General features: G+C 44.8%; 1 protein-coding gene across 1 annotated transcript in view; it reads right to left on the bottom strand.

Moving 5' to 3' along the window:
* Positions 1-6,221, bottom strand: part of LOC149454063 (kelch-like ECH-associated protein 1A) — a 30,001-nt gene extending 23,780 nt beyond the window's left edge. Inside the window, exons 1-3 of the mRNA XM_089687904.1 lie at positions 6,011-6,221; positions 5,730-5,881; positions 943-1,610 (exon numbers count right to left, since the gene is read on the bottom strand). Of these exons, the coding sequence (XP_089544030.1) occupies positions 943-1,506 (564 nt within the window). The 5' untranslated portion in view covers positions 1,507-1,610; positions 5,730-5,881; positions 6,011-6,221. The remainder of the gene's footprint in view (positions 1-942; positions 1,611-5,729; positions 5,882-6,010) is intronic.
* Between the last annotated feature and the right edge of the window lie 19,260 nt (positions 6,222-25,481).

Here is a 25,481-nt window from a genome sequence, read left to right as displayed (position 1 = left end):
TGTCAACTTGTAATCTGCCTCACTTTCTGCTCATCAGCTATCCTTATTGTTAGTGTATTTTTTCTGTGGCCCAAGACAGTTCCTCTTTTTCCAATGTGGCCCAGCAAGGTCAAAAGGTTGGACACCCCTGGCCTAGGCCTTAGTGGCCTTCCATAAACCTTGTATTCCCCTAATTTCTCAATGGAGCGATTATCACAAAATTTGGGATCATAGGTCACAACCACATACACATTTAGAGCTGGTTCACATACAGTATACTGTATGTAAAATAACATTGGTTTATATTGTGCCTGTACACATACAGTATATGCGGTGTAACTGGAGTGCGGATTCAGTGCGAATTGAAAAGAGTCCTGTCAGCACAGTCCTGCTCAGGTGCAAATTCAGGCTCATTGACTTCTATGGGAATGTTTCTGAATCACACATGTCATCGGTTGTGAACAGGATAAAATCCTGACCTGATCCGCTGAATAACTTTGTCAATTAGCTGTGAAAACAGAGCTTCAATTCGCACCGCACTTGTGTGAATCCACACTTAACCTGCTAAACCTGCCGAATTTCGATCCATCTATGGTCAGCTTTAGTAATGTTTACTTGTTAGCAGGTTTTCTTGTTTTATTTAGACCCAGCGATTTTGCCTGGAGCAGGGGAGGTGCAGCTAGATTCCATTAGGTTTTAGTTGGAAGGTCCATTTTATCATATTTCAGTGTGTGCAAATTATTATGGATTAGAACATGCGCACGTGGTAAAGCAGTCTCTGTAGTAAGTCAGTATTTGATGAACATTTGTCTTTTGCAACTACTTCTCAAACTACAACTGTGATTACGTAACCAGACAGAAATTTTGATTTGACAAACTTATGCTAAACTTGTATTATGTACTGTATTTGCAAGTATTATTTAAATAATTATTTAACTATTTAACTAATTATTTAACACTTACCTCGCTGAAGTGCTTATTGATGTATTCTCGTCCTTTTGTATGAAGCTCCGTGCACCCAATCTGCTCTGCAAAGTTTGCTATTCCAATGACATTACTGGGGTCCAGGTGTTTGACAAGAAAGTCACTGCATGCTTTAGACACATCTTCCATCTGGTATCTCGTAGCAGCTAGCAGTACATGCAATACACACTTCTCCCCAACTGTTATTCTTGATGAGTATGCAAATTCTATCAACCTCTCCATAACTAAAGGACACATGTCTTTGATGGTGATTTCCTTGGCCTGGCATTCACGAAAATTATTGGAAAACATTGCCCTGAAAAAGGGGCTACAGGAAGCAAGTACGATCTTATGTGCAGGGAAGTCCTCTTCTTGACCATTGTGGTTAACTTTTATTAGGACATCACACAACTGGTTATTCCTCCTGAGCTCATCCATCTTCTCAAAAGCTTTGGAAGCATGATTTTCAATCATGTAATCAAGGTAGCCATGTCCTTTCATAGAAGGGACAGCAATGGTTGCTGATTGCTTTAGGCTGGCCTTCTTCTTTCTTGAACATAACATTCTCAAGATTAGTTCTCAGCAGAAGAGTTTAAAATATGGCATAATAATTTTTACATCAGCTTTCAAAGAAACATAATCCTAATTCAAGTACTTCTTGGCAAGACCTTTAAAACATTTAAAAATATGTATTAGCAAAAAGAAAATGTAAAAGTAATATTAAAGTGATTCTAAAGGCTTATTTTTTTTTAAAGAAAAAATAATAAACATGTCTATACTTACCTGCTGTGGTTTTGCACAGAGCAGCCCTGATCCTCCTTTTCTCGAGTCCCCTGCCGGTGCTCCTGGCCCCTCCCTCCTGTTGAGTGCCCCACACCAAGTAGCTTGCTATTGGGACACCCGTTTCTCCCTGTGTTCATTCACACATGAAGCCACAACTCGGGCCTGCCTCCCTTCTCATTGCTTCACTGCATGTGATTGACAGCAGTGGGAGCCAATGGCTCCCGCTTCTGTCTCAGCCAATGAGAAGAGGGAGTTCCAGGATAGACGAGACTCCAGTGCACATCACTGGATCAAGGTAGGGCTTAGGTGAGTATTGGGGGGGCTGGGGGCTGCACAGAGAAGGTTTTTTACCTTCATGCATGAAGTACCAACTGAGTTTAGGGCCTGTGCATATATCAGGTGACAACCAGTGGTCAAATCTCAGCTAATGCATAGCACACACAATGAAAATGTCAGAAGAAAAAAAACGCATTTGGAGCGATCGTCTGTTAAACTATTCGTTAGTATACAGCTTTCGAGAGCCAATGAGGACAGTTCATGCAAAAATATGCGAAAGGAAAAGCACAAAAATGTTTCTTGTAAGATAACAGAATGAACTATTTTCATGTAATTAGTATAGTATTTGTATGCAAGCAAATCGACTAACTAAAACTACGCATGCTCGGGAACAAAAAGAATACATTACATCACTTCTTTTAATAATTATTTTTATTAATAATATTTAAAATCTAAAAACAAGAAACACCATCAAAGCATTAGTTTTACTAGAGATACTGAAAGTCTTTCAATACATTATATGGACCATGGATCCCATAACACCTTATTTCTGCATCAAAGTTTCCTAGTTCCTACTCTTATCACAAGTAACACATTATTCATCTATCTCTTTGCATAGGAAGTGTCTTGGTTGTCCCCTGGTCCGGTCATAAATATAGCATTTAAAACTACACCCTGCAGCTCTTTCAAAAAGTGCAGGTGAAACAGCAGAGCAATGGGTAAGGGTTAGGAATACATCTAGAAGATAGCATCTGTGCACATTCATGACTTTGATCACAGTCAAAATGGCAGTTCCTTCAAACATCAACACTACTGAGATTATCTCTGTCTCTATCAATATGGCAGTTTCTAAGAAAGTGTAATTCTCTAGAAACATGATAGTGAAGTATAGTCAAGTAAATAAGTACCAGGTGCAACAGGGTGCAACAGTCTGCATAATGTGGTGTGCTGAGTGTAACAGTGGGGTTGATTTACTAAACCTGGAGTGTGTAAAATCTGGTGCAGCTGTGAATAGACACCAAACTGCTTCCAGTTTTTTTTGTCAAAGCGTAATTATACAAGCTGAAGTTAGAAGCTGATTGGCTACCATGCACAGCTGCACCAGATTTTGCACTCTCCAGTTTTAGTAAATCAACCTCAGTGTGTTCATGCTGCCACTGATACCCTGTAAGAAGGTTCTTTTGCGCTGGCCACCAACATAAGGAGGCATTACATAGACCAGCTTGGGGTTGACCCCTTATTGTCAATATAAAAAAAAAAAGTGAAAATAAGAGTAGTACTTGGGCCACGGCAGAGCATTAGAAAATAGGAGATAAAAATATATGGCGATATAGGCCACTGGCCATCATTTGTAAATGAGGTTTGTTCAAAACACCAGCTGCTGCAGAAAATTCACTGGAAAGTGTAGATGACTTTCAGTAGGGAATTCCCATCATAGCAATCTGTCACTACAGTATTTAAGAATTTGCAATGAAAGAGTTAAATTGTTTTGAATAATGCTTTGCTTTGAAGTTTATTCATGTTTGTGGGACTCTCACTTGTAAAACATTAAAGCAATTGTAAATGTTCAATTATTTTTATTATTTTAGACTTATGTGCTCTGTGCAATGGTTTTGCTCAGAGCAGCCCCGATCATCCTCTTCTCGGATTCCCGCCAATGCTCCTGCCCCCTAGCTGAGTGCCCCATTGCAAGAAGCTTGCTATGAGGACACTTGTGCAGGCTCGCTACCTCCTCACTGACTGTGATTGACAGCAGTGGATTCCAATGGCTCCTGCTGCTGTCTTTGAGCCAATGAGGAGGGAGAGAGCCGAGAGAGCAGCTGCTCTTGTGCACATTGCTGGATTGAAATAGGGCTCGGGCAAGTATAAAGGGGGGCTTGGGGGGTAGCTGCATGCAGAAGGTTTTTTTAACTTAAGGCAGAGAATGTAACTTAAGTACAGCTTTTTGGTACAAAGATTGCAGCCTATGTCTGCAACATATACAGCAAATATTCTACGACTATATTTATCATGCCTTTGGAACTCATATTCAGCAGAATGAGGCCATACACACCATTTGCTACAGCACCCCCTGTACTTCCCATCGCTTTTTTAATTCATTGTGCCCAAAGGTACCTCACACCTTTAAACAAACCTAGCAACATCCCAGCAATCCACCCAAAACTGTCAAGCATAACTCATCTATTGGTTTCCTATATCTAGGGTTCTCCAGGTCACGAATCTACACACCTGCCAAGAGTAGATCCTATTGTCTTTGTTGGACTTTAAAGCTGAACTCCAGGCAAACAGAAAAATAAAAATACATACATGAAATACATACAAACGGTCTATTTTACTTGCCAAAAGATTCTTACTTTTGCCCATCAGGTCCTCAGATTTACAAAACTCCTCTACACATTACAGTCCTATCTGGCAGGGCAGGAGCCCTGATTTTACTTTCCTGCAGCTAAATAACACTTATAGGTCTTGGCACTTCCCCACCTGAGACTGGACAGTGAAAAGAGAAGCAGCAGACTAATAGCTGTTCATTCTGCTCTCTCCTCCTATCAAGATGTCCCTTATTAGTTTATGAGCACTGCAGTGCAGCTTTCTGGTTCTTTAGGCTTCTCTCTCTATCATTCTGAGCTCTGCTGTACATTCCTGTGAGAGTCCTTACAAGAGGCGTTTACAAGATGACATTCACGTAGTTATACTGTTTGCATTTTTAAAATACATTTCATGATGTATTAATGAATACAAAAGCTGTATTCATTTGTGTATTTTATCTGTCTGGAGTTCAGGTTTAAGTTTATTTTTGTATGGGGCATTCAGTATGAGAAACTCCATGGTAAGCATAGCCAGGGAGATCTAGCTGCAGGAACCTTTTTAAGCTGCAGGGCTGTTTAACACTAGCAGCTAGGAGGTGGTAAAAACAGGTAATTGATCCGCGTTTTTAATTGCCTCTGACTGTCCACCTACAAGCAGGCATGGCAGTCAAAGGGGATTGGACACATGCCACAGCCACAATGCTTAGCTGGTGCTTCAACCATGACCCAAACACTTGGCTTGCAGTTGCAGTGCAATGTTTTGGAAAAAAAAAAAGACAAAAAAACGAATTCAGGAAGTGGCAGGATTGCTTACTGAATGCCTGGATGTTGCTGTTCTGCCACCCTCAAAGGATCCATGCACACTGGCGATTTGCTGCTTCTACAGGAGTTGTGTGTTTTGCCTGTGGAAGCAGCTCAGTGTTATACTATGTGTCCACGCATATTAAAACAATTAGAGGCATATTTAAGCTCAACGTTTAGAAGCAGGAAAAAAAAAACCCTTCTGGTTTGTGCTTTTGATTGGAGCTTTTTAGCAGAAAAAATGCTAAACTCACCAAAACTGTGTACAAAATAGCTCTATATCAGCGTTTTTTTCTTAAGCTGAGTGTTTATGGAGCCTAAAAAAGGATCTGTCGCAGATTGCATCTCAAGGGGTGAGAAAGAGTCCTAAGAGTTATAGGAAACTAGTGTATACTAAATATTTGCTGACCCTTTAAAACTGTAGTAATAGCATAATTATAGATGTTAGTATTTTATAATATAAATCTATACATATCATTTTTTCAGCTAAAGTAGTTTTTTAACATTTTGAAAGAATATGTATACATTTGATCAATTCTGTACTAAAACATTAGTACAAGATTATTATACATTATTGTTATAACTGGCTACGTGGAGACAAAACCCAAATATCGCACATACCTGATCCTGCAGTTCCTGGGTGCAGATATATTCAATTCTCCTTTGCACGTCTGTATTGAGGTTTTCACCTCCATTTCTTCCGACTGTTCTGTTTGAATTTAAGCCATGGTTGGTGTGCAATAGATCTTCACTTGTCAATATCCAGTTACTCCCTGTGATGACATAAAAGCAACTTATGTAAGAAAAATTCAGAAATCCAAACCTCCAAGACAAAAAAAAATGCATTCCTGTTATAAGAAAGAAACCTCAAGCTGCAGTTAATTCAAACCCAGCCCACATACTTGTCCCTCGCGTTTTCCATATAATTATCAGAAGCCCAATTTGCTTAATTTGTCTGTTTCTAACAAAACAGTTTTTGCCTGAAGCTGCCTGTGGCCGTAAAAGAGGCCAAAGGCCAAAAGCTTTTGATTGCTCTAGCAATGTCCAGCAGTTCTAGTTCAGTTTTCATACTGATGTTGCTTAGCAAGTCTACATAGTCCCTCAGTTACTGCATTGTCATCCATACCAAGCTAACCTACTAGTGAATCATTGCAATGCTATGTTCCTATGCAAAACAGGAGTTCCCGGCTGTTTAACCCATGTCTTGCATTTGGCAGTCTGAAAGGAACCTTTGTTGAAGAGCATATGCACATATTTGCACAAGCTATCATAACACTGTCCTATGCATATTTCAAGAGGAGCATCTACATTGTACCATTTCTTCTATTTTATTATTTGTATATACTCTAACATGTAAACTAAACAAAGTTTTAAAAAAGCTTCAGATTGTGTTACTTGCTGTGCGAAAACTAAACTACAGAAGTTAATTTCAATAGAACTTGTCTGAGTTTGCAATAATCGCATGCACATATATGCACACGGATTGAATGCTGGGTTCTTCCGTGAAAAAACACATACAAAAACTGTGTACTACAAATTAAAACTACACTGGGCAAAAAAATTTTACTACGCTTATTTTGCATTTTTTATTCCTGTATAACATGAGTGAAATTATACTGTCCCCCCCCCCCCCCCAATACCTGCATCTGCCATACATGTATACGTATGCCCTCAGACGTAATTTTTTGGATTGTGTGTCACAGATCTGAACACAGGGAATGTTTGGGCGCCTCTGTGAATGTCTCCATTGGAAAGAATGCAGTTGTATTCAGATCCGTAAATTTAAAAAATGCTTATAAATGCCTTCTTTTTACTGCTGTGTGAATGAAGCCTAATGCAGAGAGCACTAATAAATAGGTTTGAAAAGGCAAATAGTGCAATATCTGGAATTTTCTGCATATTTTAAAAACCTGTAGAAGTGAAATAGAACAAGCTAGTATATAGCTTATATACAGTTAATATGTGTATATTTTTAAAAATATCAAAAAAATGTAGTGAGCTCAAAAGAAAAAGAACTAGTGAAAGAGTAGCTAGCACAAAGTGGTAAACTCTCCTAGTCGACTAAAAACAAAAACATATACAGAAAGTCCAAAGCATATGAAGAACACAACATTATTCCTTGGTAAACTTAAATAGAAAGTAATTACACTGTTCAACAGGTAAAAAGTTTTGGGCATAACATTAGCTAATCTTACATAATTTTGGGGTGCTGAAAACGAAAATGACCCTAAAAAATGTTGATTGGCTCTAGTTTCCATGATATATTCACCCATCTAATGACGTAAGCCATTCAAAATTATGATGCAACTTCAGCTGCATATTGCGCAATTGATACTGGTGACCAATAGAAAATTGCATGTATACTGAGATGATGCAATATTAGCCTTTAATTGCATCACTTCACTGCATAAAAGCTGCAGTATCTGTAGCTGATTGTAGTTCGACAGCGTCTTTACATTTCGTTTTATGCTTATATAGGCTACTCAGTAATGCCTCGAACTTGTGTGAATAAAGCAGATAATTTCTGCTATATCTGCGGTGAAATAACTTTTATCTCACAAAAAAGGAGGATAACAGGAATGATTAAGAAAGCCTACAACTTGTATTTTGGCTGCAAGATAGGAGACCAGGACAAGAGCTGGGCACCACATATATGCTGCAATTCTTGTGGGATGGCACTGGAGCAATGGTTGAATGGAAAAAAGGCATCTATGCCTTTCGCTGTGCCAATGATTTGGAGAGAGCCAACAGATCATGTTAGTAATTGTTACTTTTGTATGCTGCCTCCAACAAAAGGGCTAAATAAGAAGAAAAAGTTATCTGTGCACTATCCAAATATTCCATCGGCAATACGTCCAGTTCCTCATGGAGAGGGGCTACCAATTCCTAAAGCACCAGAATCCTTCGTGGTTGAGTCAAGTGAGGAAGAACCTGAAGCGTGTAGTCATCAACCGTCAACCTCACATGACCCAGACTTTCTTCCATCCACACCCACTGAACCACACCTCATTACACAAGTGGAATTGAGCGATCTTATCAGAGACCTGGATCTTCCGAAGAACAAGGCAGAGCTTTTGGGGTCAAGACTACAACAGTGGAATCTCCTAGCAAGTGATGTTCGTACGTCTTTCTACCGTCATCGTCAGAAAGATCTGATCCCATTCAAAACCGACACAAACTGAAGACAAAACTAGTGAGAATCCTAAGTATTAAAATGATTCAACTTAGCTTATGGCTATAATTTTTCTTGGTAATCCTATGCAATATATTATGCCATTTAGGCTTTGTTATGTAGTCAATATCACTTGCTTTATATTTGTGAAAAGACATCTATCTATATAATTATTGTGCATTATGTAGTCATTACGCCTATAGTAGAAAACTTTCCGTTTACAGAAAAACTAGAGCCAATTGACAAATTTCATTGTTATATTTGAACTCAGAATGTGAAATTCATTAAGAAATGGATCCTTTTGTTTCCAAAACTGGCAAAAAATAAAAATTTGTTGAACAGTGTTATACAATAAGAGATCCCTTTGACAACATGCATACGCACGAAACGCGTCAGTAAGGAGCCTTGCTGCACTGACGTCACGCCGCCGAGGCCGCATGGAAGGCCAGCGGCCATCTTTGTTTCTGTAAGTGTGCTGAGAGATTTATTTGGATGATCTTTCTTTGCAATAATAAAAAATACTACACTATCAGCACTTTTGTTTGTGGCTTGTTTTTGGGAGCCATTCAAGGTGGAAAATATCCTCTTTTGGCAACCTATATCCTTGGTGGAGAAGTACAAATGGAGCTGTCCCTGTGTTCTGTGAGGGTCCTGTGAGTGAGGTCTGGAGTTATTCCCTGTATGCTGTCAGTGTGCCAGTGGAGTCCCTTTCCTTTCCTGAGCCCAGATGTTCACCGCGGATAAATTAAATTTATGCGCAATACCATTGCGCTTCTGGTGAGTGCAATTATATTACAAATCCTTATCATGGAAGTCACGTGCATGGAGATTTTACAGAACACATTGGACTTATTTTATGCATCTTCATATTTTATTTATTTATTCATCATTACTTATTACTACTATTACTTGTGTGAAAATATTCACTATTGAAATTCTAGTCACATTATTTTTGTCAATTTGTGACGATACACTTTATTTATGTTGTGGTCACTTCAGCGCTAATATCTTACACTTCACTTTTTATGCATTTGTCACTTTATGAAGTTAGCACTGCATTACTTATTTATTACTTCCTATATAAGTTTACACAGGAATAATTTTGTGTTCTTCCTATGCTTTGGACATAAGCTCTGCACTTTCTGTATATATTTTAGTTGAAGTAGACTTATAAATAAAGTAAATGTGGTAAAGCTCTGCTGATTTCCATCATCCAATCATGAGCAGGCAATTTTTTTTTATTACACCTGATCGGATATTATTTACAAAATTAAGCTTTACCCCATTTACATTTACTAAGGAAAATGAGTGTAACTGCACTTGCAAAGTACACAGTCTATTTCATTTAGTATATTCACCCCAATGTGCCAGAAAGGTGAAATTATGCTTTAAGACTGCATTCACACTTGTGCGTTTTGTAGCTTGTAGCTCAAAGCTCCGAAAATGCTCAAGCTTAAAAAAATCGGTTGTTCTCTATGCTGCCTGTTTGCATGATCAGGTGTGAACAGGCACCATAGAGAAAAATAGATTTTTTTACAAAATGCTACAAAATGCTCAAGTGTGAATTCAGCCTTGGTGTCCCCATCTTCCCACTCATGCATGCCAAAAATACTTTTAGTTTTGAAATACCTCAGTTGCAAAGAAAAGCTTAAAGAGCCCCACCTGAATCATTTTGTGAGCTTTGCTTTCTTCCTCCCTCCTGCTTATTCTCCAGTGAGAGGTGATTTGGGTTCACAGCTATCAGCAGCAGTTTACTACCCTCATTCCTCTGATGAGAATTACAGCAATGACTCGACAGTTTTCAGAACGAGTGCAAATGTTACTGAAAATAGTTAATCTCCAGGCAACTACTGAGAAGCTGGCAAAATTATTGTGTGTGCACTGCTCATGGTACTGTGCTTGCTAATGAATGCAATACCTAATTTAGTAATGCTAGCTTTTGAATTAAAAAAAACAATAATGATAATAAACCATAAACATTGAAATTGTGTGTGCAAATTACAATAATTTTGTTACACATCATGAATATTAAAATAGGATTTATGTACTCATCACGTTCAGGTTATACTGCCAACTATAGGGGGACGCATCTGACTGCGTCCTGGCTTGTACACCCAATCCCTAACTGCAGATAACCGCTTGTTGAACAGTCACATGCGAAAAGCAACGGCAACGGCTGCTATCAGTCTGACATTATGCAAGATGTGACAATTTAATTCCTGGATTGCCCATGGTGTAGCACTATGGTGGTGAGTCACACGGCCATTTGCACTTGAGCATGTTTTAACCTGCACTCGTCTGGGTCATGTGCGTTGTGCTGCTGGTGGAAAATGAGTAACGGGAATTTGGAGCAGCAGAAGAACATCATATTTTGTGTGAAAATTAGCAAAAGTGTGAGTTAATCTTTAGCTCATATTTATTTATCATTTATAACAGGCCTAAAGCGATACTAAGGTTTCGTTGTTGTTTTTTTGTAAAATAGCAAACATGTTATACTTACCTGCTTTGTGCAGTGGTTTTGCACAGAGCATCCTGGATCCTCCTCTTCTCAGGTCCCCCACAGGCTCTCCTTGCTCCTCCTTTCTATCGGGTGCCCCCACAGCAATCAGCTTGCTATGGGGCACCCACTGCTCCATGTGTCCATTCACAGAAGGAGCCTCCCATCCCTCTGTCTCCTCATTGGCTGACTGGCTGTGATTGACAACAGCGTGAGCCAATGGCTCCTGCTTGCTGTCTCAGCCAATGAGGAGGCAGAGAGCTGGGACAGCCGAGGCTGTCGTGCACATCTTTGATCTCGAAGGGGCTCAGGTAAATATTGAGGGGGCTGGGGACACTGCTGCACACAGAAGGCTTTTTACCTTCATGCATAGAATGGATGAAGGTAAAAAACCTTGAGCCTTTACAACCACTTTAAGATTTGTAGAAAAGGGCCGGCCAATTCAACAGAAACTGACATTCGGCCCATGTGTACAACAGCAGCATGTCCATCAGAAGCCGACTGACTTTTATCGAATGGGCATGTTGTGAAATCAGCATCCGATCAACGCTTGCAGCCAATGGCTATGAGCGCTGGTGTGTTCTGGGGGGGCAGTCCCCCTGTCAAAACTCAATAGCTCAGCAGAGGAGAGCACTAATGTTGCTTAGTTAGTATGTTGACCTCCCGTTTTTTTTTATGTTTAGCCCGCTAGGTTGCGGAAACAAAAAAAACTCCCCTTGTGTACCAGGCATTATGGTGAACATTATATGAAGAAACCAAGTGTTTTTGAATGGCATAGAAGGTTTAAGGAGGGGTGGGAAGATACCCACGTTAACGCAAGAAATGGGCAGCCAAAAAACGCAAAGGACGGATGTAAATATGAACAGATTTCGAACCCTCATACACTCAGATCAAAGATTGAGCATGTGAATGATGACAGGAAAATTGAACATGAACAGGTTAACAGTGCAGCAGATTCTAAACTGAAGATTTGGGAATGAGAAAGATTTCCAAAGAGATGGTGCCTCGAATCTGTCAGAACATCAGAAAGAACATTGTCTTCAAATTTCATCCAATCTCTTGAAGAATGCAGATGTGTTTGATAAATTTTTTTACAGTCCACTCCAGGAATGAAATTGTCGCACCTTGTATACAGGATGAGCGGCTGCCACTACGTGCATACATCTGTCAATCCAGATGCAAAAATCCACTGATTCTTGCCGCTGGAATTTGGCATATGCGGTTAATGGCCACGTGAAGCTTACACTTGGAAAGTCTTAAGGAGGTTGCCTAAGTTCTTGAAGATTTGAGATTTGCCATCAATAAATGTTGTCATATGAATTGGATATCCCGATCTATAAATAAAACTGATTGTACACAGTAATAGCAGTGTTTTTCAGAACAAGTCTGGAAGTGGTTGTATGCAGAATGAAACAGTGTTTAACCCCTTCCTGCTGCCAACTCCCAGCACTTTAAAAGGTCCTAAATGCTGGGAGGCAGAGGTGGGCATTCTGATCAAGTGACCACTGCGATTGGCAGGCACAGCAGTCACATGAACAGAAAGTCCTGGTTGCAAGTATGCTTTGGCAGCTTTCCAGTGCCCACTGATAACTGTGCTGGGAGCATGCGGGGGGCATGCTCTCAACACAGAAAGATGTTTACATAGGGCCACATATATAAGTACCTCTGGCAGGAAGTGGTTACTAGGGAATGTACAGCACAGTGTATGTGTAGGTAAATGGGGGGGGGGGGGGGGGGCAGAGCCTAAGATTAGACATTGTGGCACATATCTGACACAGAGTTCAGAAGGCAATATTAAATGTTTCGGAGTTCATGGGTCAATACTAAGTGATGTACTACAACTAACTACCGGCCTCTAAATTCTGCATCACTTACTGCTGGCCTCTGAGCTCTGCGTGACTTACTGCTGGCCTCTGAACTCTGCATCACTGACTGCTGGCCTTTGAACTCTGCATCACTTACTGCTGGCCTCTAAATTCTGCCTCACTACTGGCCTCTGAACTCTGCATCACTTACTACTGGCCTCCGAACTCTACATCAGTTGCTACTGACTTCTCTTTCACTTATACTGACCTCTGTGTCACTTACTACTGACCTCTTAATTCTGCATCACTTACTACTGACCTCTAAATAAATAAATAAAAATAGGTGCAGCGCTATAATATAAAATCAAAAAACAAATATAACCATATGCCTATGGTGTTAGATTACACCCAATATATTACAACCGTCTAATATGTGAATATTCGTGAAAGCTTGACTGAAGATAGTCAGCAAGGAAGTAAATGCTCCTTCATTGTTAATAAAAGTGACTCTGTGCTCCATTCATATAAATTGCGCACTCACCAGATGCACAAGTAAAATGTGCATTAAATATAAGCTCTCTGCGGGGTCCCCTTTAAGGTAGATCAGTCAGCCTGCCAGGAATATGGATCCTCTGTCCGTACACCAGCCTCTAGTACAACTCCTCTTCCTCTGAGGGTCTCACCGACTACTACTGACCTCTGCACTCTTCATCACTTGATACTGACCTCTGCATCACTACTGACCCCTAAACTCTGCACCACTTTCTACTGACCTCTGACATCTGTGTCAATTACTGGCTTCTGAACTCTGCGCCACCTACTAATGAACTCTGCAGTCTGCACCACTTACTACTGACCTCTTCCTCCACTTCCCTGGTACAGGGAAATCATAGACATTCACAGCAAGGACCTAGTTAGCATTTTAGGTCTAAACAAGTATAAATGCATCTAATACAGCACTATAGCTCTATATCTATTGGAAGTTCTCTCAAAGCTGGTGAAAACTGTCCAGGAGTCTGAGAGTCTGAGAGTCTGCTGATGGAACGATGAGAGATACTTTTAAAGCTGAGCTTCAGGGATGAGAGGCTTCTGCGCAGGTATGAGTCTGACTGACTACTCCCAGAAGTCATGATGAGTCAGCTAGAAACTTTGAAACAAGGCATGTAAGTGTTTGACTTTCCCTGAGCCTGGTATCACAGTCAGTATTTTTTTTTGTCACCTATTTTGTTTGGCGTAAGCACTGAACAAAGATTTTAGGGAGCTGGGAACTTGCGTCTAGAAGGAAAGCAACAGACAAACACTCCTCACTTCACCATATGCAAGCCATGTCCTTGCATTTTATCTATAGTAATGCTAATTAATTTAAAAGTATCACTGGTCAAATTAAAAAGGTGCATTTTTTTTATTCTTCATAGAAAATAAAGTTTTCATGACAGTTTTCATATTTGTCTGGAAATAAAAAATATGATATTGATACTATTGATATACAGCATACATAGGAGGGAAGGAATATGATATGGCCTATAGGGTAGTGCCAGCTCTGATGGTTAAAACAAAAAGATTAGAGCGTTGAAGAAAGAGGGAAGACTAAGGGGGGGGGGGGGGTAAACATGAGGCTAAGCAAGGGAATCCTACTGTATAGTCATTATGGTTCCCCCATTAGAGCAGGAGTAAGCGTCCATTCACACTATAACGCACAAAGAGAAGCTAAAAAAATGCTTCTCTATTGGCTGGCAGTCACATGCATTTTTGCAAATTTTTGTGTATTTTTCTGCATGTCTATCTGCGTATTTTTCTGCATAGTTCTGAGATGTGTTGTGGTGCATTTGTTTGTGTACACGTTTATGTGTACTTCTTTGCGATAAAATAAACACAAACCTGACACGAAGAAAGCGGCTGTTTTTATCCAGTGAGAAGCGCATGTAACTGCACATAGTGTGAACTGGTTCTAAGGAGTGGTCAAGGTTTAGGTTGCAGTTATAATCAATTCAAGGTGCACATACTTTATAATGATTCTAAGGGCAGAAGGCTTTTTTTGCCTTAATGCTTTGCATTAAGGTAAAAAACCTTCTGGGTGCATCTCCCCCCGCCCCCCATTATACTTACCTAAGCCCCATCTCAATCCACAGATGTGCATGAGAACAGAGCTCTCTCGGGTCTCTATCTCCTCATTGGCTTACAATGGCTCCAGCTGCTGTCAATCATAGCCAGTGAGCCAATGAAGAGAGAGTGGGGACAGGGCCAAACTGCACTCTGTGTCTTAATAGAGAATGAATATAGAAGTGAAATATCTGCACTCAGGTGAATCAATGTATATATTAGCTGTTAACAGTTTGCCTAGATACTCAGCACAACAGATATAGGTGTATAACAAGTGCTGTGCTCACAAACTCAAAAACCAAAATAAATCAGCCAGGGGCAGCACACCCAGGGGTAGCATTGGCAACTATCATCTTGGATAAAGTATTGATCTTGGATTAAGTATCGAACATTGCACTTCGGCTCTACATCATCTGAATAACTCTTCTCTATCCCATCACAGGTAAATGTCTGCAAGCAATATCCATCTGTGCTATCATCCATGCCATGAAAGAATGCTAATTCACCCTGCACTGCTATATGGTAATCTATACTTCTTTTAAAACCCACCTCTAACGGATTCATAACTATCAATGTTCTTATTGGTAATTCTTACTGCTTCCAAAATCTTTAACTGTGTCTGTATTACTGCTCTTATTGTCTAACCTAAATTTATAAGCTGATCCTAATCTTTACAACTCTGCCCTCCTGCTTTCTTGCTGTCTCTTGTAGTCCTCCTTTGGTTTGAGAAATTTGCCCTGCCATGTGTCTCTCTTATGCATTCCTAATTGATTAATTGGCAATACCCCCACCCAACTCAGTATAAATTTAGGCCTTCCTTAGGGGAGACACAGCCAGGGGTAGCATTGGCAACTATCATCATGGATAAAGTATTTATCTTGGATTAAGTATTGAGCATTGCACTTTGGCTCTGCACATTAGCGAAAGCACAAAGTGAGAAACCACAGCAGACAACTTCAAATACTAAACAGACTACGGGTGACCTGTTTCCCCATTCAGCTCTTTCACCTCTTACCCAGTCTGCTTCTTCATCTCACCACTCTGTAACATGCACTCCCTACTTCTCCTTCTAACAGTTGTATCCTTTCTCTTCAAACTCTTTCTCCTTCACCCCTCTTCTCCACCCCACAGCTTATATATATCACTCTCACTCCTGTCTTCACCTTATTACTGTACTCATCAACTCCTGCTAATTCTGAACCCACCTACTAATATAAACTCCAGGTCACTGCGACCTGTCCCTCCATATAAGTCATACTCCTATATTACCCTTCTGCTTCTCCTAACATCTGGAGACATTTCCCCAAACCCTGGGCTGCCATCTTTTTCCTTAGGCCAACACACCCGGCACCCTCTATCCTCTAACAGCGGCTGCAATCCATACAATCTGGTTACTATTCCTCTTCTTCCTAGAACCAGCCTCCCCTTTTCCTGTGCCCTTTGTAATGCCCGCTCTGTCTGTAACAAACTTACCTCTGTCCATGAACTTTTTATCACAAACTCCTTTAACCTACTTGGAATTAATGGAAACTTGGCTTCATGAATCTGACTTTCCGTCTCCTGCTGTCCTCTCCTATGGTAATCTCCTCTGGACTCACTCTCACAGGCCTAGTGGGTGGAAAGGAGTTGGAATCATTCTATCTCTTCAAAGCACTTTTCAGGTCCTTCATTCACCTCCCTCTCTGTCCCTCTCCTCATTTGAACTTCACTGTATTCGTCTATTCTCTCCAGTTTCATTAAGAATTGCTTTTATCTATCAGCCTCCTGGACCAGTATAAAGCTTCCTTGATGACTTCTCTGCCTGGCTGCCTTACTTACTCTCTTCTGAAATTCCCACAATCATTCTTGGTGACTTCAACATCCCTGTTAATCTTAACACTCCTGCTACCTAAATACATCAGTGGTTCATATAGTTAACTCGGTGTAGAGCTATTCACCCTGAGGTCATCACAGAGGACAAGGGGGCACTCTTTACGTCTGGAGGAAAAGAAATTTAAACTCCAAACACGGAAAGGTTTCTTCCCAGTGAGAGCTGTGAAAATGTGGAATAGACTCCCTCAAGAGTTGGTTCTGGCTAGCTCAGTGGATTGCTTTAAAAAATGACTGGATTATTTCTTAGATACACAGAATATAACTGGATACTAACATTTATAGGTAAAGTTGATCCAGGGAATATCCGATAGCCTCTTGGGGGATCAGGAAGGAATTTTTTCATGCTTTGCTGGTTTTTTTGCCCTCCTCTGGAAGGTAGGTGTAGGATTATAATATTTTTTTTTTAATGGTTGAACTGGATGGACTTTTGTCTTTCTTCAGCCAGACTAACTATGTAACTATGTACCTCTAGACTTCTGAGTCTAACCAATTCTTTTGACCTAAACCAATGGATACATGCACATGCTTCTACTCACTCTAATGGTACCTGCCTCGACTTTGTATTCTCCTACCTATGCACTCCTTGCAACCTCACCAACTTTCATTTTCCTCTCTCTGATCACTCCCTTATTAGCTTCACTTCATTAGCATTACCCATAGAAACCTTTGCTTTCTTAACCCTTCTCTTCTTTTTTTCGGCAACAGATTGTCTCTATGACAACATCTCAGACCTGTCCTGCCCCAACTTGGCCACTTCTGTCTACAACAGTTCACTGTCATCCACCGTGGACACATTGGCCCCCCTCACTACACACAGAATTAGGACCACTACAGACTTGGCAAACAGCCAATACCAGATGCCTCAAAAAACGTAGCCATGCTCTTGAGCGTTTATGGCATAAGACTAAGACCCAGCAAGACTTTGACCAATATAAATCTGCTCTTCAATCTACAACTCCTGTCTCCACACTGCTAAACAGGCCTATTTTATCACTCTCATTAGCACCCTCTCACTCAATCCCCATCAACTCTTTTCTACCTTTAATTCTCTACTCCGTCCTTCTTTACCTCCACCCACAAACTTATTGTCAGGGCTCCGGGTATGACCAGAGGTATGTGAACTGACACAGGGAAACGCAGGCTTCAGATATGTTATAAACAATATAATTTATTAATACTAACAATACATAAACGCAGTGCAATACTAAAACATAACACAGTGCAAACGAACCAAACCAAACCACCCACAGATAACAATACATACAATGCAAGTGTAGTCAGGCAGGCCGGGTCAATAACAATCGGGCAGGTAGGAACAGGAGGAGCAGGCAGAGAGTAGTCAAGTCACGAGCCGGGTACAGCAACTAACGGGCAGGTAGGTACAGGGGGTCAGGCAGAGAATGGTCGGGGTCACAAGCCAGGGATCAAACAGGAGAAGTCAGCAGAGGTCCGGAACAGGCAGGGTCGGCAACAAATCAGTCAGGCAGGAACAGGAACAGGAATGCAGGTAACAAAATACAGGGGCCCATGGAAAAACACACACCAAGGCACAGACTGCATGTCTGGCCATCCCTTAAATACACCTGCAATCAGCCTCAGGTGTTTTGGTTGACTGCAGGGTTGAGTCTCTGATTGCTGAGAGCACCCGCTGGCCAGCCCTGGTACTGCAGCCCACAAGGCAGGTGAGTCCCACCATTATTGGCAAGTCCATTCCTGACAGTACCCCCCCTCAAGGAGCGGCCTCAGGACGCTCCAAACAGTCCTAGCTGGGCAAAATGTTCCACTGCCCGGGTCTGGTAACTGGCGGGATATCAAAGACTGGCACATCGGGCTGGACTCCGGGCAGCGGCACATTGGGCTGGACTCCGGGCAGCGGCACATCGGGCTGGACTCCGGGCAGAGGCACATCGGGCTGGACTCCGGGCAGAGGCACATCGGGCTGGACTCCGGGCAGAGGCACATCGGGCTGGACTCCGGGCAGAGGCACAGGGCCCCCAGGAGGAGCGGCAGGCACAGGGCCCCCAGGAGGAGCGGCAGGCACAGGGCCCCCAGGAGGAGCGGCAGGCACAGGGCCCCCAGGAGGGGTGGCAGGCGCCGGGCCCCCAGGAGGGGCGGCAGGTGCCGGGCCCCCAGGCGGAGCGGCGGGCCCCCAGGCGGGGCGGCGGACGCCAGGCCCCCAGGCGGAGCGGCAGGCGCCGGGCCCCCATGCGGAGCGGCGGGCCCTCAGGCGGAGCGGCGGGCACCGGGCCCCCAGGAGGGGCGGCAGGCACCAGGCCCCCGGGCGGAGCGGCAGGCATCGGGCCCCCGGGCGGAGCGGCGGGTGCCGGGCCCCCAGGCGGAGCGACGGGCCCCCAGGCGGAGCGGCGGGTGCTGGACCCCCAGGAGGGGCAGCGGGCACCTGGCCCCCAGGCGGAGCGGCAGGCACTGGGTCGTCAGGCACGACAGCGGGCATCGGGTCACCAGGCATCAGGTCATTTGGCTCGCCAGCGGGCACCGCATCATCTGGCAAGGCAGTGAGCACCGAGTCACCAGGCACGACAGTGGGTTCCGAGTCAACTGGCATGACCGTGGGCACTGGGTCAGACATTGGATCGTCTGGCTCGAAAGCGGGCATCGGGTCACCAGGCATCAGGTCATTTGGCTCGACAGCGGGCACCGCGTCATCTGGCAAGGCAGTGGGCACCGAGTCACCAGGCACGACAGTGGGCTCTGAGTCAATTGGCACGACAGCGGGCACCGGGTCATCAGGTACCGGATCGTTTGGCTCGACAGCAGGCACCGGGTCATCTGGCGCTGGATCGTCTGGCTCGACAGCGGGCATCGGGTCACCAGGCATGACAGCGGGCACTGGGTCATCAGGCATTGGATTGTCCGGTTTGACAGCGGGCATCGGGTCACCAGGTATGACAGCGGGCACTGGGTCACCAGGCATCAGGTCATTTGGCTCGCCAGCGGGCACCGCGTCATCTGGCAAGGCAGTGGGCACCGAGTCACCAGGCACGACAGTGGGCTCTGAGTCAATTGGCACGACAGCGGGCACCGGGTCATCAGGTACCGGATCGTCTGGCTCGACAGCGGGCATCGGGTCACCAGGCATGACAGCAGGCACTGGGTCATCAGGTACCGGATCGTCTGGATCGACAGCGGGCACCGGGTCATCAGGCATTGGATCGTCTGGCTCGACAGCGGGCAACGGGTCACCAGGCATGACAGCGGGCACCGGGTCATCAGGTACCGGATCGTCTGGATCGACAGCGGGCACCGGGTCATCTGACGTTGGATCGTCTGGCTCGACAGCGGGCATCGGGTCATCAGGCATTGGATTGTCTGGCTCGACAGCGGGCATCGGGTCACCAGGTATGACAGCGGGCACTGGGTCACCAGGCATCAGGCTGGGTAGAGACATCAGGCTGAAGTGCGGGTACCGAGGCACCAGGCTGAACCACGGAAGGCAGGTTCTCAGACGGCAGGCTCACCGGTTTGGATACTGGCAGGATGGTACTGGTTGGAAAGAATTTTTGCTTTTTTCTGGTTTTAACTACTGGAGCACTGCAAGTAAACGCAGGTCTGCAAACGAATGGAGCAGCTGAGGACAGAGAAGAGCTGGAAGATGGAACAGAGGAGGGAGCAGTTGCTACAGAGGACTTCTTTACAGGGTTAAAGAAAGGATAGGTGCAGCGAGTGGGAGCAGAGGACTGGTATGTGGTAGTTAGCAGAGTATACTGGGCCGTCACTGGGGGTGCTGTCGGGGATGTAGGAAGAGTGCCTTGAGCGGAGGAATGACGTTGCAAGCTGACTGAGGCTGGGTGCAACAAGTCTGACCATGTCTGCAGTATGGGTTGAACAAAGCTGAGCTTACACAAAGCCTGTCTGGTCAAAGACTGCACTGCGTTTATACAATCCCTTAATACCTGTGGTGAACATGCAGCATAATGCTCCAAGAAGCAATCCACATCATCCTCTAATAACCATACCAGGGACTCTACCTGGTCTGCACTAAATGGTGGCAAAAAGTCATTCCTGCTTTCAGGGGTACCAGATGAAGCCAACTCTACACAAACCTGAATCAAAGGTTGCACCTCAGAGAACTCTGTGCCCTGATCTACTAGAACATGAGTGATCCGTATACATTCTAGCAGTTGATCCCGGGTATACTCCCTCAGAGTCTGATAAGCATATTCTCTGTCATCAAAAACCAGCAGCGACAAATACACAACCTCATCAAGATCCATCCTTCCCAGCAACAATAAGCCAAGATGGCTTCCCTGTGCAGCCACTTCTGGTCAGGATTGGCCTTGGTGTAATGTCAGGGCTCCGGGTATGACCAGAGGTATGTGAAGTGACACAGGGAAACGCAGGCTTCAGATATGTTATAAACAATATAATTTATTAATACTAACAATACATAAACGCAGTGCAATACTAAAACATAACACAGTGCAAACGAACCAAACCAAACCACCCACAGATAACAATACATACAATGCAAGCGTATTCAGGCAGGCCAGGTCAATAACAATCGGGCAGGTAGGAACAGGAGGAGCAGGCAGAGAGTAGTCAGGTCACGAGCCGGGTACAGCAACTAACGGGCAGGTAGGTACAGGGGGTCAGGCAGAGAATGGTCGGGGTCACAAGCCAGGGATCAAACAGGAGAAGTCAGCAGAGGTCCGGATCAGGCAGGGTCGGCAACAAATCAGTCAGGCAGGAACAGGAACAGGAATGCAGGTAACAAGATACAGGGGCCCATGGAAAAACACACACCAAGGCACAGACTGCAGGTCTGGCCATTCCTTAAATACACCTGCAATCAGCCTCAGGTGTTTTGGCTGACTGCAGGGTTGAGTCTCTGATTGCTGAGAGCACCCGCTGGCCAGCCCTGGTACTGCAGCCCACAAGGCAGGTGAGTCCCACCATTATTGGCAAGTCCATTCCTGACACTTATTCACTGCCCTGTAGATCAATAATCTTTTCAAAAATAAGATGTATACAACTTGTGACGAGATCTCCACTGTACATATATCTCCCTCACTCTACACTCCTTGTTGACCTGCACAATCTATACTTCCCTTGTTTAGCCCAGCTACTATAGAGGAGGCTAGTAAACTTTTTTCTAAAGCCCATCTAACCACCTGTCCCCTGGATCCTGTTCCTTTGCAAATACTACGGTCACCCTCTGGCTCTATCCTTCACCCTTTAACGGATATCTTCAATCTCTCCCTTTCTACTGGAATCTTCCCCAATTCTCTAAAACATGCGCTAGTCACCCCCATACTTAAAAATGCCTCACTGGACCTCGCCAATTTTAGCAACCTAACACCCATCTCCATACTCCCTTTTGCCTCCAAACTCCTTGAACATCTTGTCTACAACCGGCTGAGCTGCCACCTTATTGAGAATAACCTTCTCGATTCCCTTCAGTCTGGATTTTGCCCACAACACTCCACAGAAACTGCTCTCCTAAAACTCACAAACGACTTGCTAACCACTAAAACCAATGGTCACTATTCCGTACTCTTACCCTCGGACCACTCCACTGCCTTTGGCAAAATTGACCACCATCTCCTCAAAAAACTCTATTTACTTGGTCTCCATGACTGTACTCTCCATTTGTTCGAATCTTGCCTATATCACCGCACCTTCAGTGTCACTTACAACTCTACATCCTCCTCTCCTACTCCTCTTAGTACTGGGGTCTCCCAAGGTTCTATCCTTGGACCTCTCCTATTCTTGATCTACACTTCTTCTTTGGGTTAGCTGATAGCTTCCCATGGTTTCCAATACCATTTCTATGCTGATAACACACAAACCTATCTCTCTATTCCTCAGCTCACCCCATCAGTTTGCGCACGTATCACCGATTTACTAACAGACATATCAGACTGGATGTCACACCACTTCCTAAAACTCAATCTATCTAAAACTGAGCTCATAATATTTTCTCCCCCACTTGTCTCTTCCCCTGATTTCTTGGTTAGGATCAATAGCACCACGATCAACCCATCCCCGCATGCAAGGGTGCTAGGGGTAACCCTGGATTCTGAACTGTCCTTCCAGGCCCACATCCAATCCCTGTTCAAATCATGCCCCCTCAAGTTCTGCAACATCTTCAGAATATGCCCCTTTTTAGCCAATGATACCACAAAGCTCCTATTTCACTCCCTGGTTATCTCTCGCCTCGACTACTGCAACTCCCTCCTCAATGGCTTACATTTACATAGGCTATCCCCCCTCCAGTCCATCATGAATACCGCTGCTAGGCTCATCCAGCTTACCAACAATTCGGTGTCTGCTACCCCTCTCTGCCAATCCCTTCACTGGCTTCCATTCGCCCAACAAATAAAATTCAAAATACTAACAACAACTTACAAAGCCATCGGCAACTCTACCCCCAGCTACATCACCAACTTGGTCTCAAAATATAAACCAAACCGGTCTCTTTGATCCTCCCAAGAGCTTCTGCTCTCTAGTTCCCGTGTCAGAGATGCGGGTGTGACCAGAGATGTGTGTACTGACACAGGGAAACGCAGGCTTCAGATATGGTATAAATAAGACAATTTATTAAGACTAACAATACAAATATAAACGCAGTGCACCAAACCCCAAGCTAACACAAATACATACAACAAGGTGAAACAAACCCAAAACTAAAATGATATAGATACACAGGTACATACACATATAGAGCACAACGTAGTCAGGCAGGCCGGGTCGATAACTATCGGGCAGGTAGGTACAGGAGGAGCAGGCGGAGAGAATGGTCAGGGTCACAAGCCAGGGATCAAACAGGAGACGTCAGCAGAGGTCAGGATCAGGCAGGGTCAGCAACAAGTCAGGCAGAAACAGGAACAGGAACAGGAATGCAGGTTACAAGGTACAGGGTCCCATGGAAAAACACACACCAAGGCACAGACTGCAGGTCTGGCCATCCCTTAAATACACCTGCAATCAGCCCCAGGTGATGGCTAATTGCCGAAGTGAACCTCTGGTTGCTGAGAGCACCCGCTGGCCAGCCCTGGTACTGCAGCCCACAAGGCAGATGAGCCCTGTGGTGAGTCATTCCTGACAGCTTGTGGATAGGCTGTGTTGGACTATGCTCTGCTGAGCTCCAGGTAGGCCTGAGAAGCCTGGGGCTAAAGTGCCCTGCCCAGCCCAGGGAGGATGGCGGATCCTGGGCTTGGGTCCAGCGTTGATATGCCCCTGGAGGAGCCTAGTACCGGTCCCGATTTTCCAGCCATAGAGGACCTGGGAACAGCCCCAAGGAAGGGGGAAGATGGCAGCGCGTACCGCGACCGGGTGGTAACCCGTATCAGCATGATAGAGAAGGAGGAAACAAAGTTGGAGAAATTGAGTCTGAAGCTTAAAAAGTTCCGTCAGTCATATGACAGAGTCTGGAGCACAAAACGCCAGTTGATGAAGCCAGGCCTGGAGGCATTGGAAAAGCGGGTGGCCCTCCAAAGCAAGTATGTGGCAGCCTTGAAAAAGAAGAGTGGAGTACTAAGGGAGAAGTATCAGAACGAGACCCGCTTCAAGGCTGCAAGGAGCAGAAGAGTGGCTGCTGTGAGGGGCCCAGTTAAGATTGTCTCCTCCATGGAGGAGCTGTCGGAGACGCCATTGACCGATGGGGAGCAGAAGCAGGTGCCTGAGCACACTGCATCTACCCAGCAGAGTGAAGTTCCTAATAAGGAAAACGCCGAGGCCGGTGAGGACACGGGAGATTCTGGTTCCCTCCCCCCCGGGCAGCAACAGCCAGCCAATTGGGGCTCACAGATGGAGGAGGCGGAGGCTGTAGGAGAGCTCTGCTTTGCAATGGAGACAGGGCTGGAATATCGGGCTGACAACTTCCGGTTCACGTCGGCCGAGTCAGAGGAGGAGGAAGCGGAAGTGACTTCATGGAAGCCATCAAGACCTGTTCTGCGGGAGCGGGCCGTGTTTGTGAAACTGCAACAAATGCCTAGCTCTGTGGAAGGTGAATTGCTGGCGAAAGCGGGGGAACCGCTGGCAGAGGACGTACCGCAGGACTCCAGGGGACTGGGGAACGAAGCGGCTGATGTCGCGGGGGAGGCTGGTAAAGTGTCGGCTGTTATGTCTGTAGAACAGGTCCCTGCTGAGGTTCCTGGGGATGGTGTATCTGTCCTGGTCTTGGCCCCGGTTCAGGTCTTATCTGAGCCCAGTCCCTTGGGGGGGTCCTGGGTGTTTTGCATGTTGCTCCGGGTCCCCCTGGTGGTGGACAGGCTGTGCAAGGGTCTGTTGTGGTGTGTCCCCCTGTCAGTGATGAGGGTCCTAGGGCCCAGGCTGCTGTTGAGCAGGGCCTGCCCGGGCCAAATCCCCAGGTTTCTGTTGCCCCGGTTTCAGGTCCCCAGGTGCCTGGTCCTGCTGTGGCTGAGGTTCCTGTGTCAAGACCTGCTTTGAGTTACTCAGCAGTGTTAAGGGGGGGTCAGGGGGCCTTGGGGGTACCCCAGTCACGGGCGGGGAACCTGCCTACGTCAGCTGTGCGTAAGAATGTAGTGCAGCTTAAGTGTACAGGGACGGGCCCTCCCCTGGGGCGTAGAGAGGTCATTGACCGCATCTTGGAGATGGGTTTCCGTGCGGTGGACATATTCGCCGGTTGATCGTGTTCTATGCTGGTCAGCCCCGAGTGTGCCATAGGTGTGGGGCTAAGGGGCACTTTGCAGCCACTTGTCCAGTCATCAGGTGTTCACTATGCCAAGAGATTGGTCACCTGGCTAAGGACTGCAATGTAATAAAATGTAATCTGTGTGGCACCATGGGGCACTCATATAATCAGTGCCCGGAGGCCCTCCGAAATTTGCCGGTGGATGAGCTAGCTACAGAATTAGACCTTATGGATGCTGAGGAAGCTGAATTGGTGACGGAGAGGGCCAGCTTGGCCTCTGCAGCAGCTTCTGGAGGCAGGGAGGATGGGTCTG

This window comes from Staurois parvus, unplaced genomic scaffold, assembly GCF_062004578.1.
Source record: "Staurois parvus isolate SC_StPar_1 unplaced genomic scaffold, SC_StPar_1.0 ptg000439l, whole genome shotgun sequence".
In the NCBI taxonomy this organism is placed as follows: Eukaryota; Metazoa; Chordata; class Amphibia; order Anura; family Ranidae; genus Staurois; species Staurois parvus.
The sequence above is the reverse complement of the archived record's forward strand: the minus strand, read 5'-3'. Positions and strand labels throughout refer to the sequence as shown.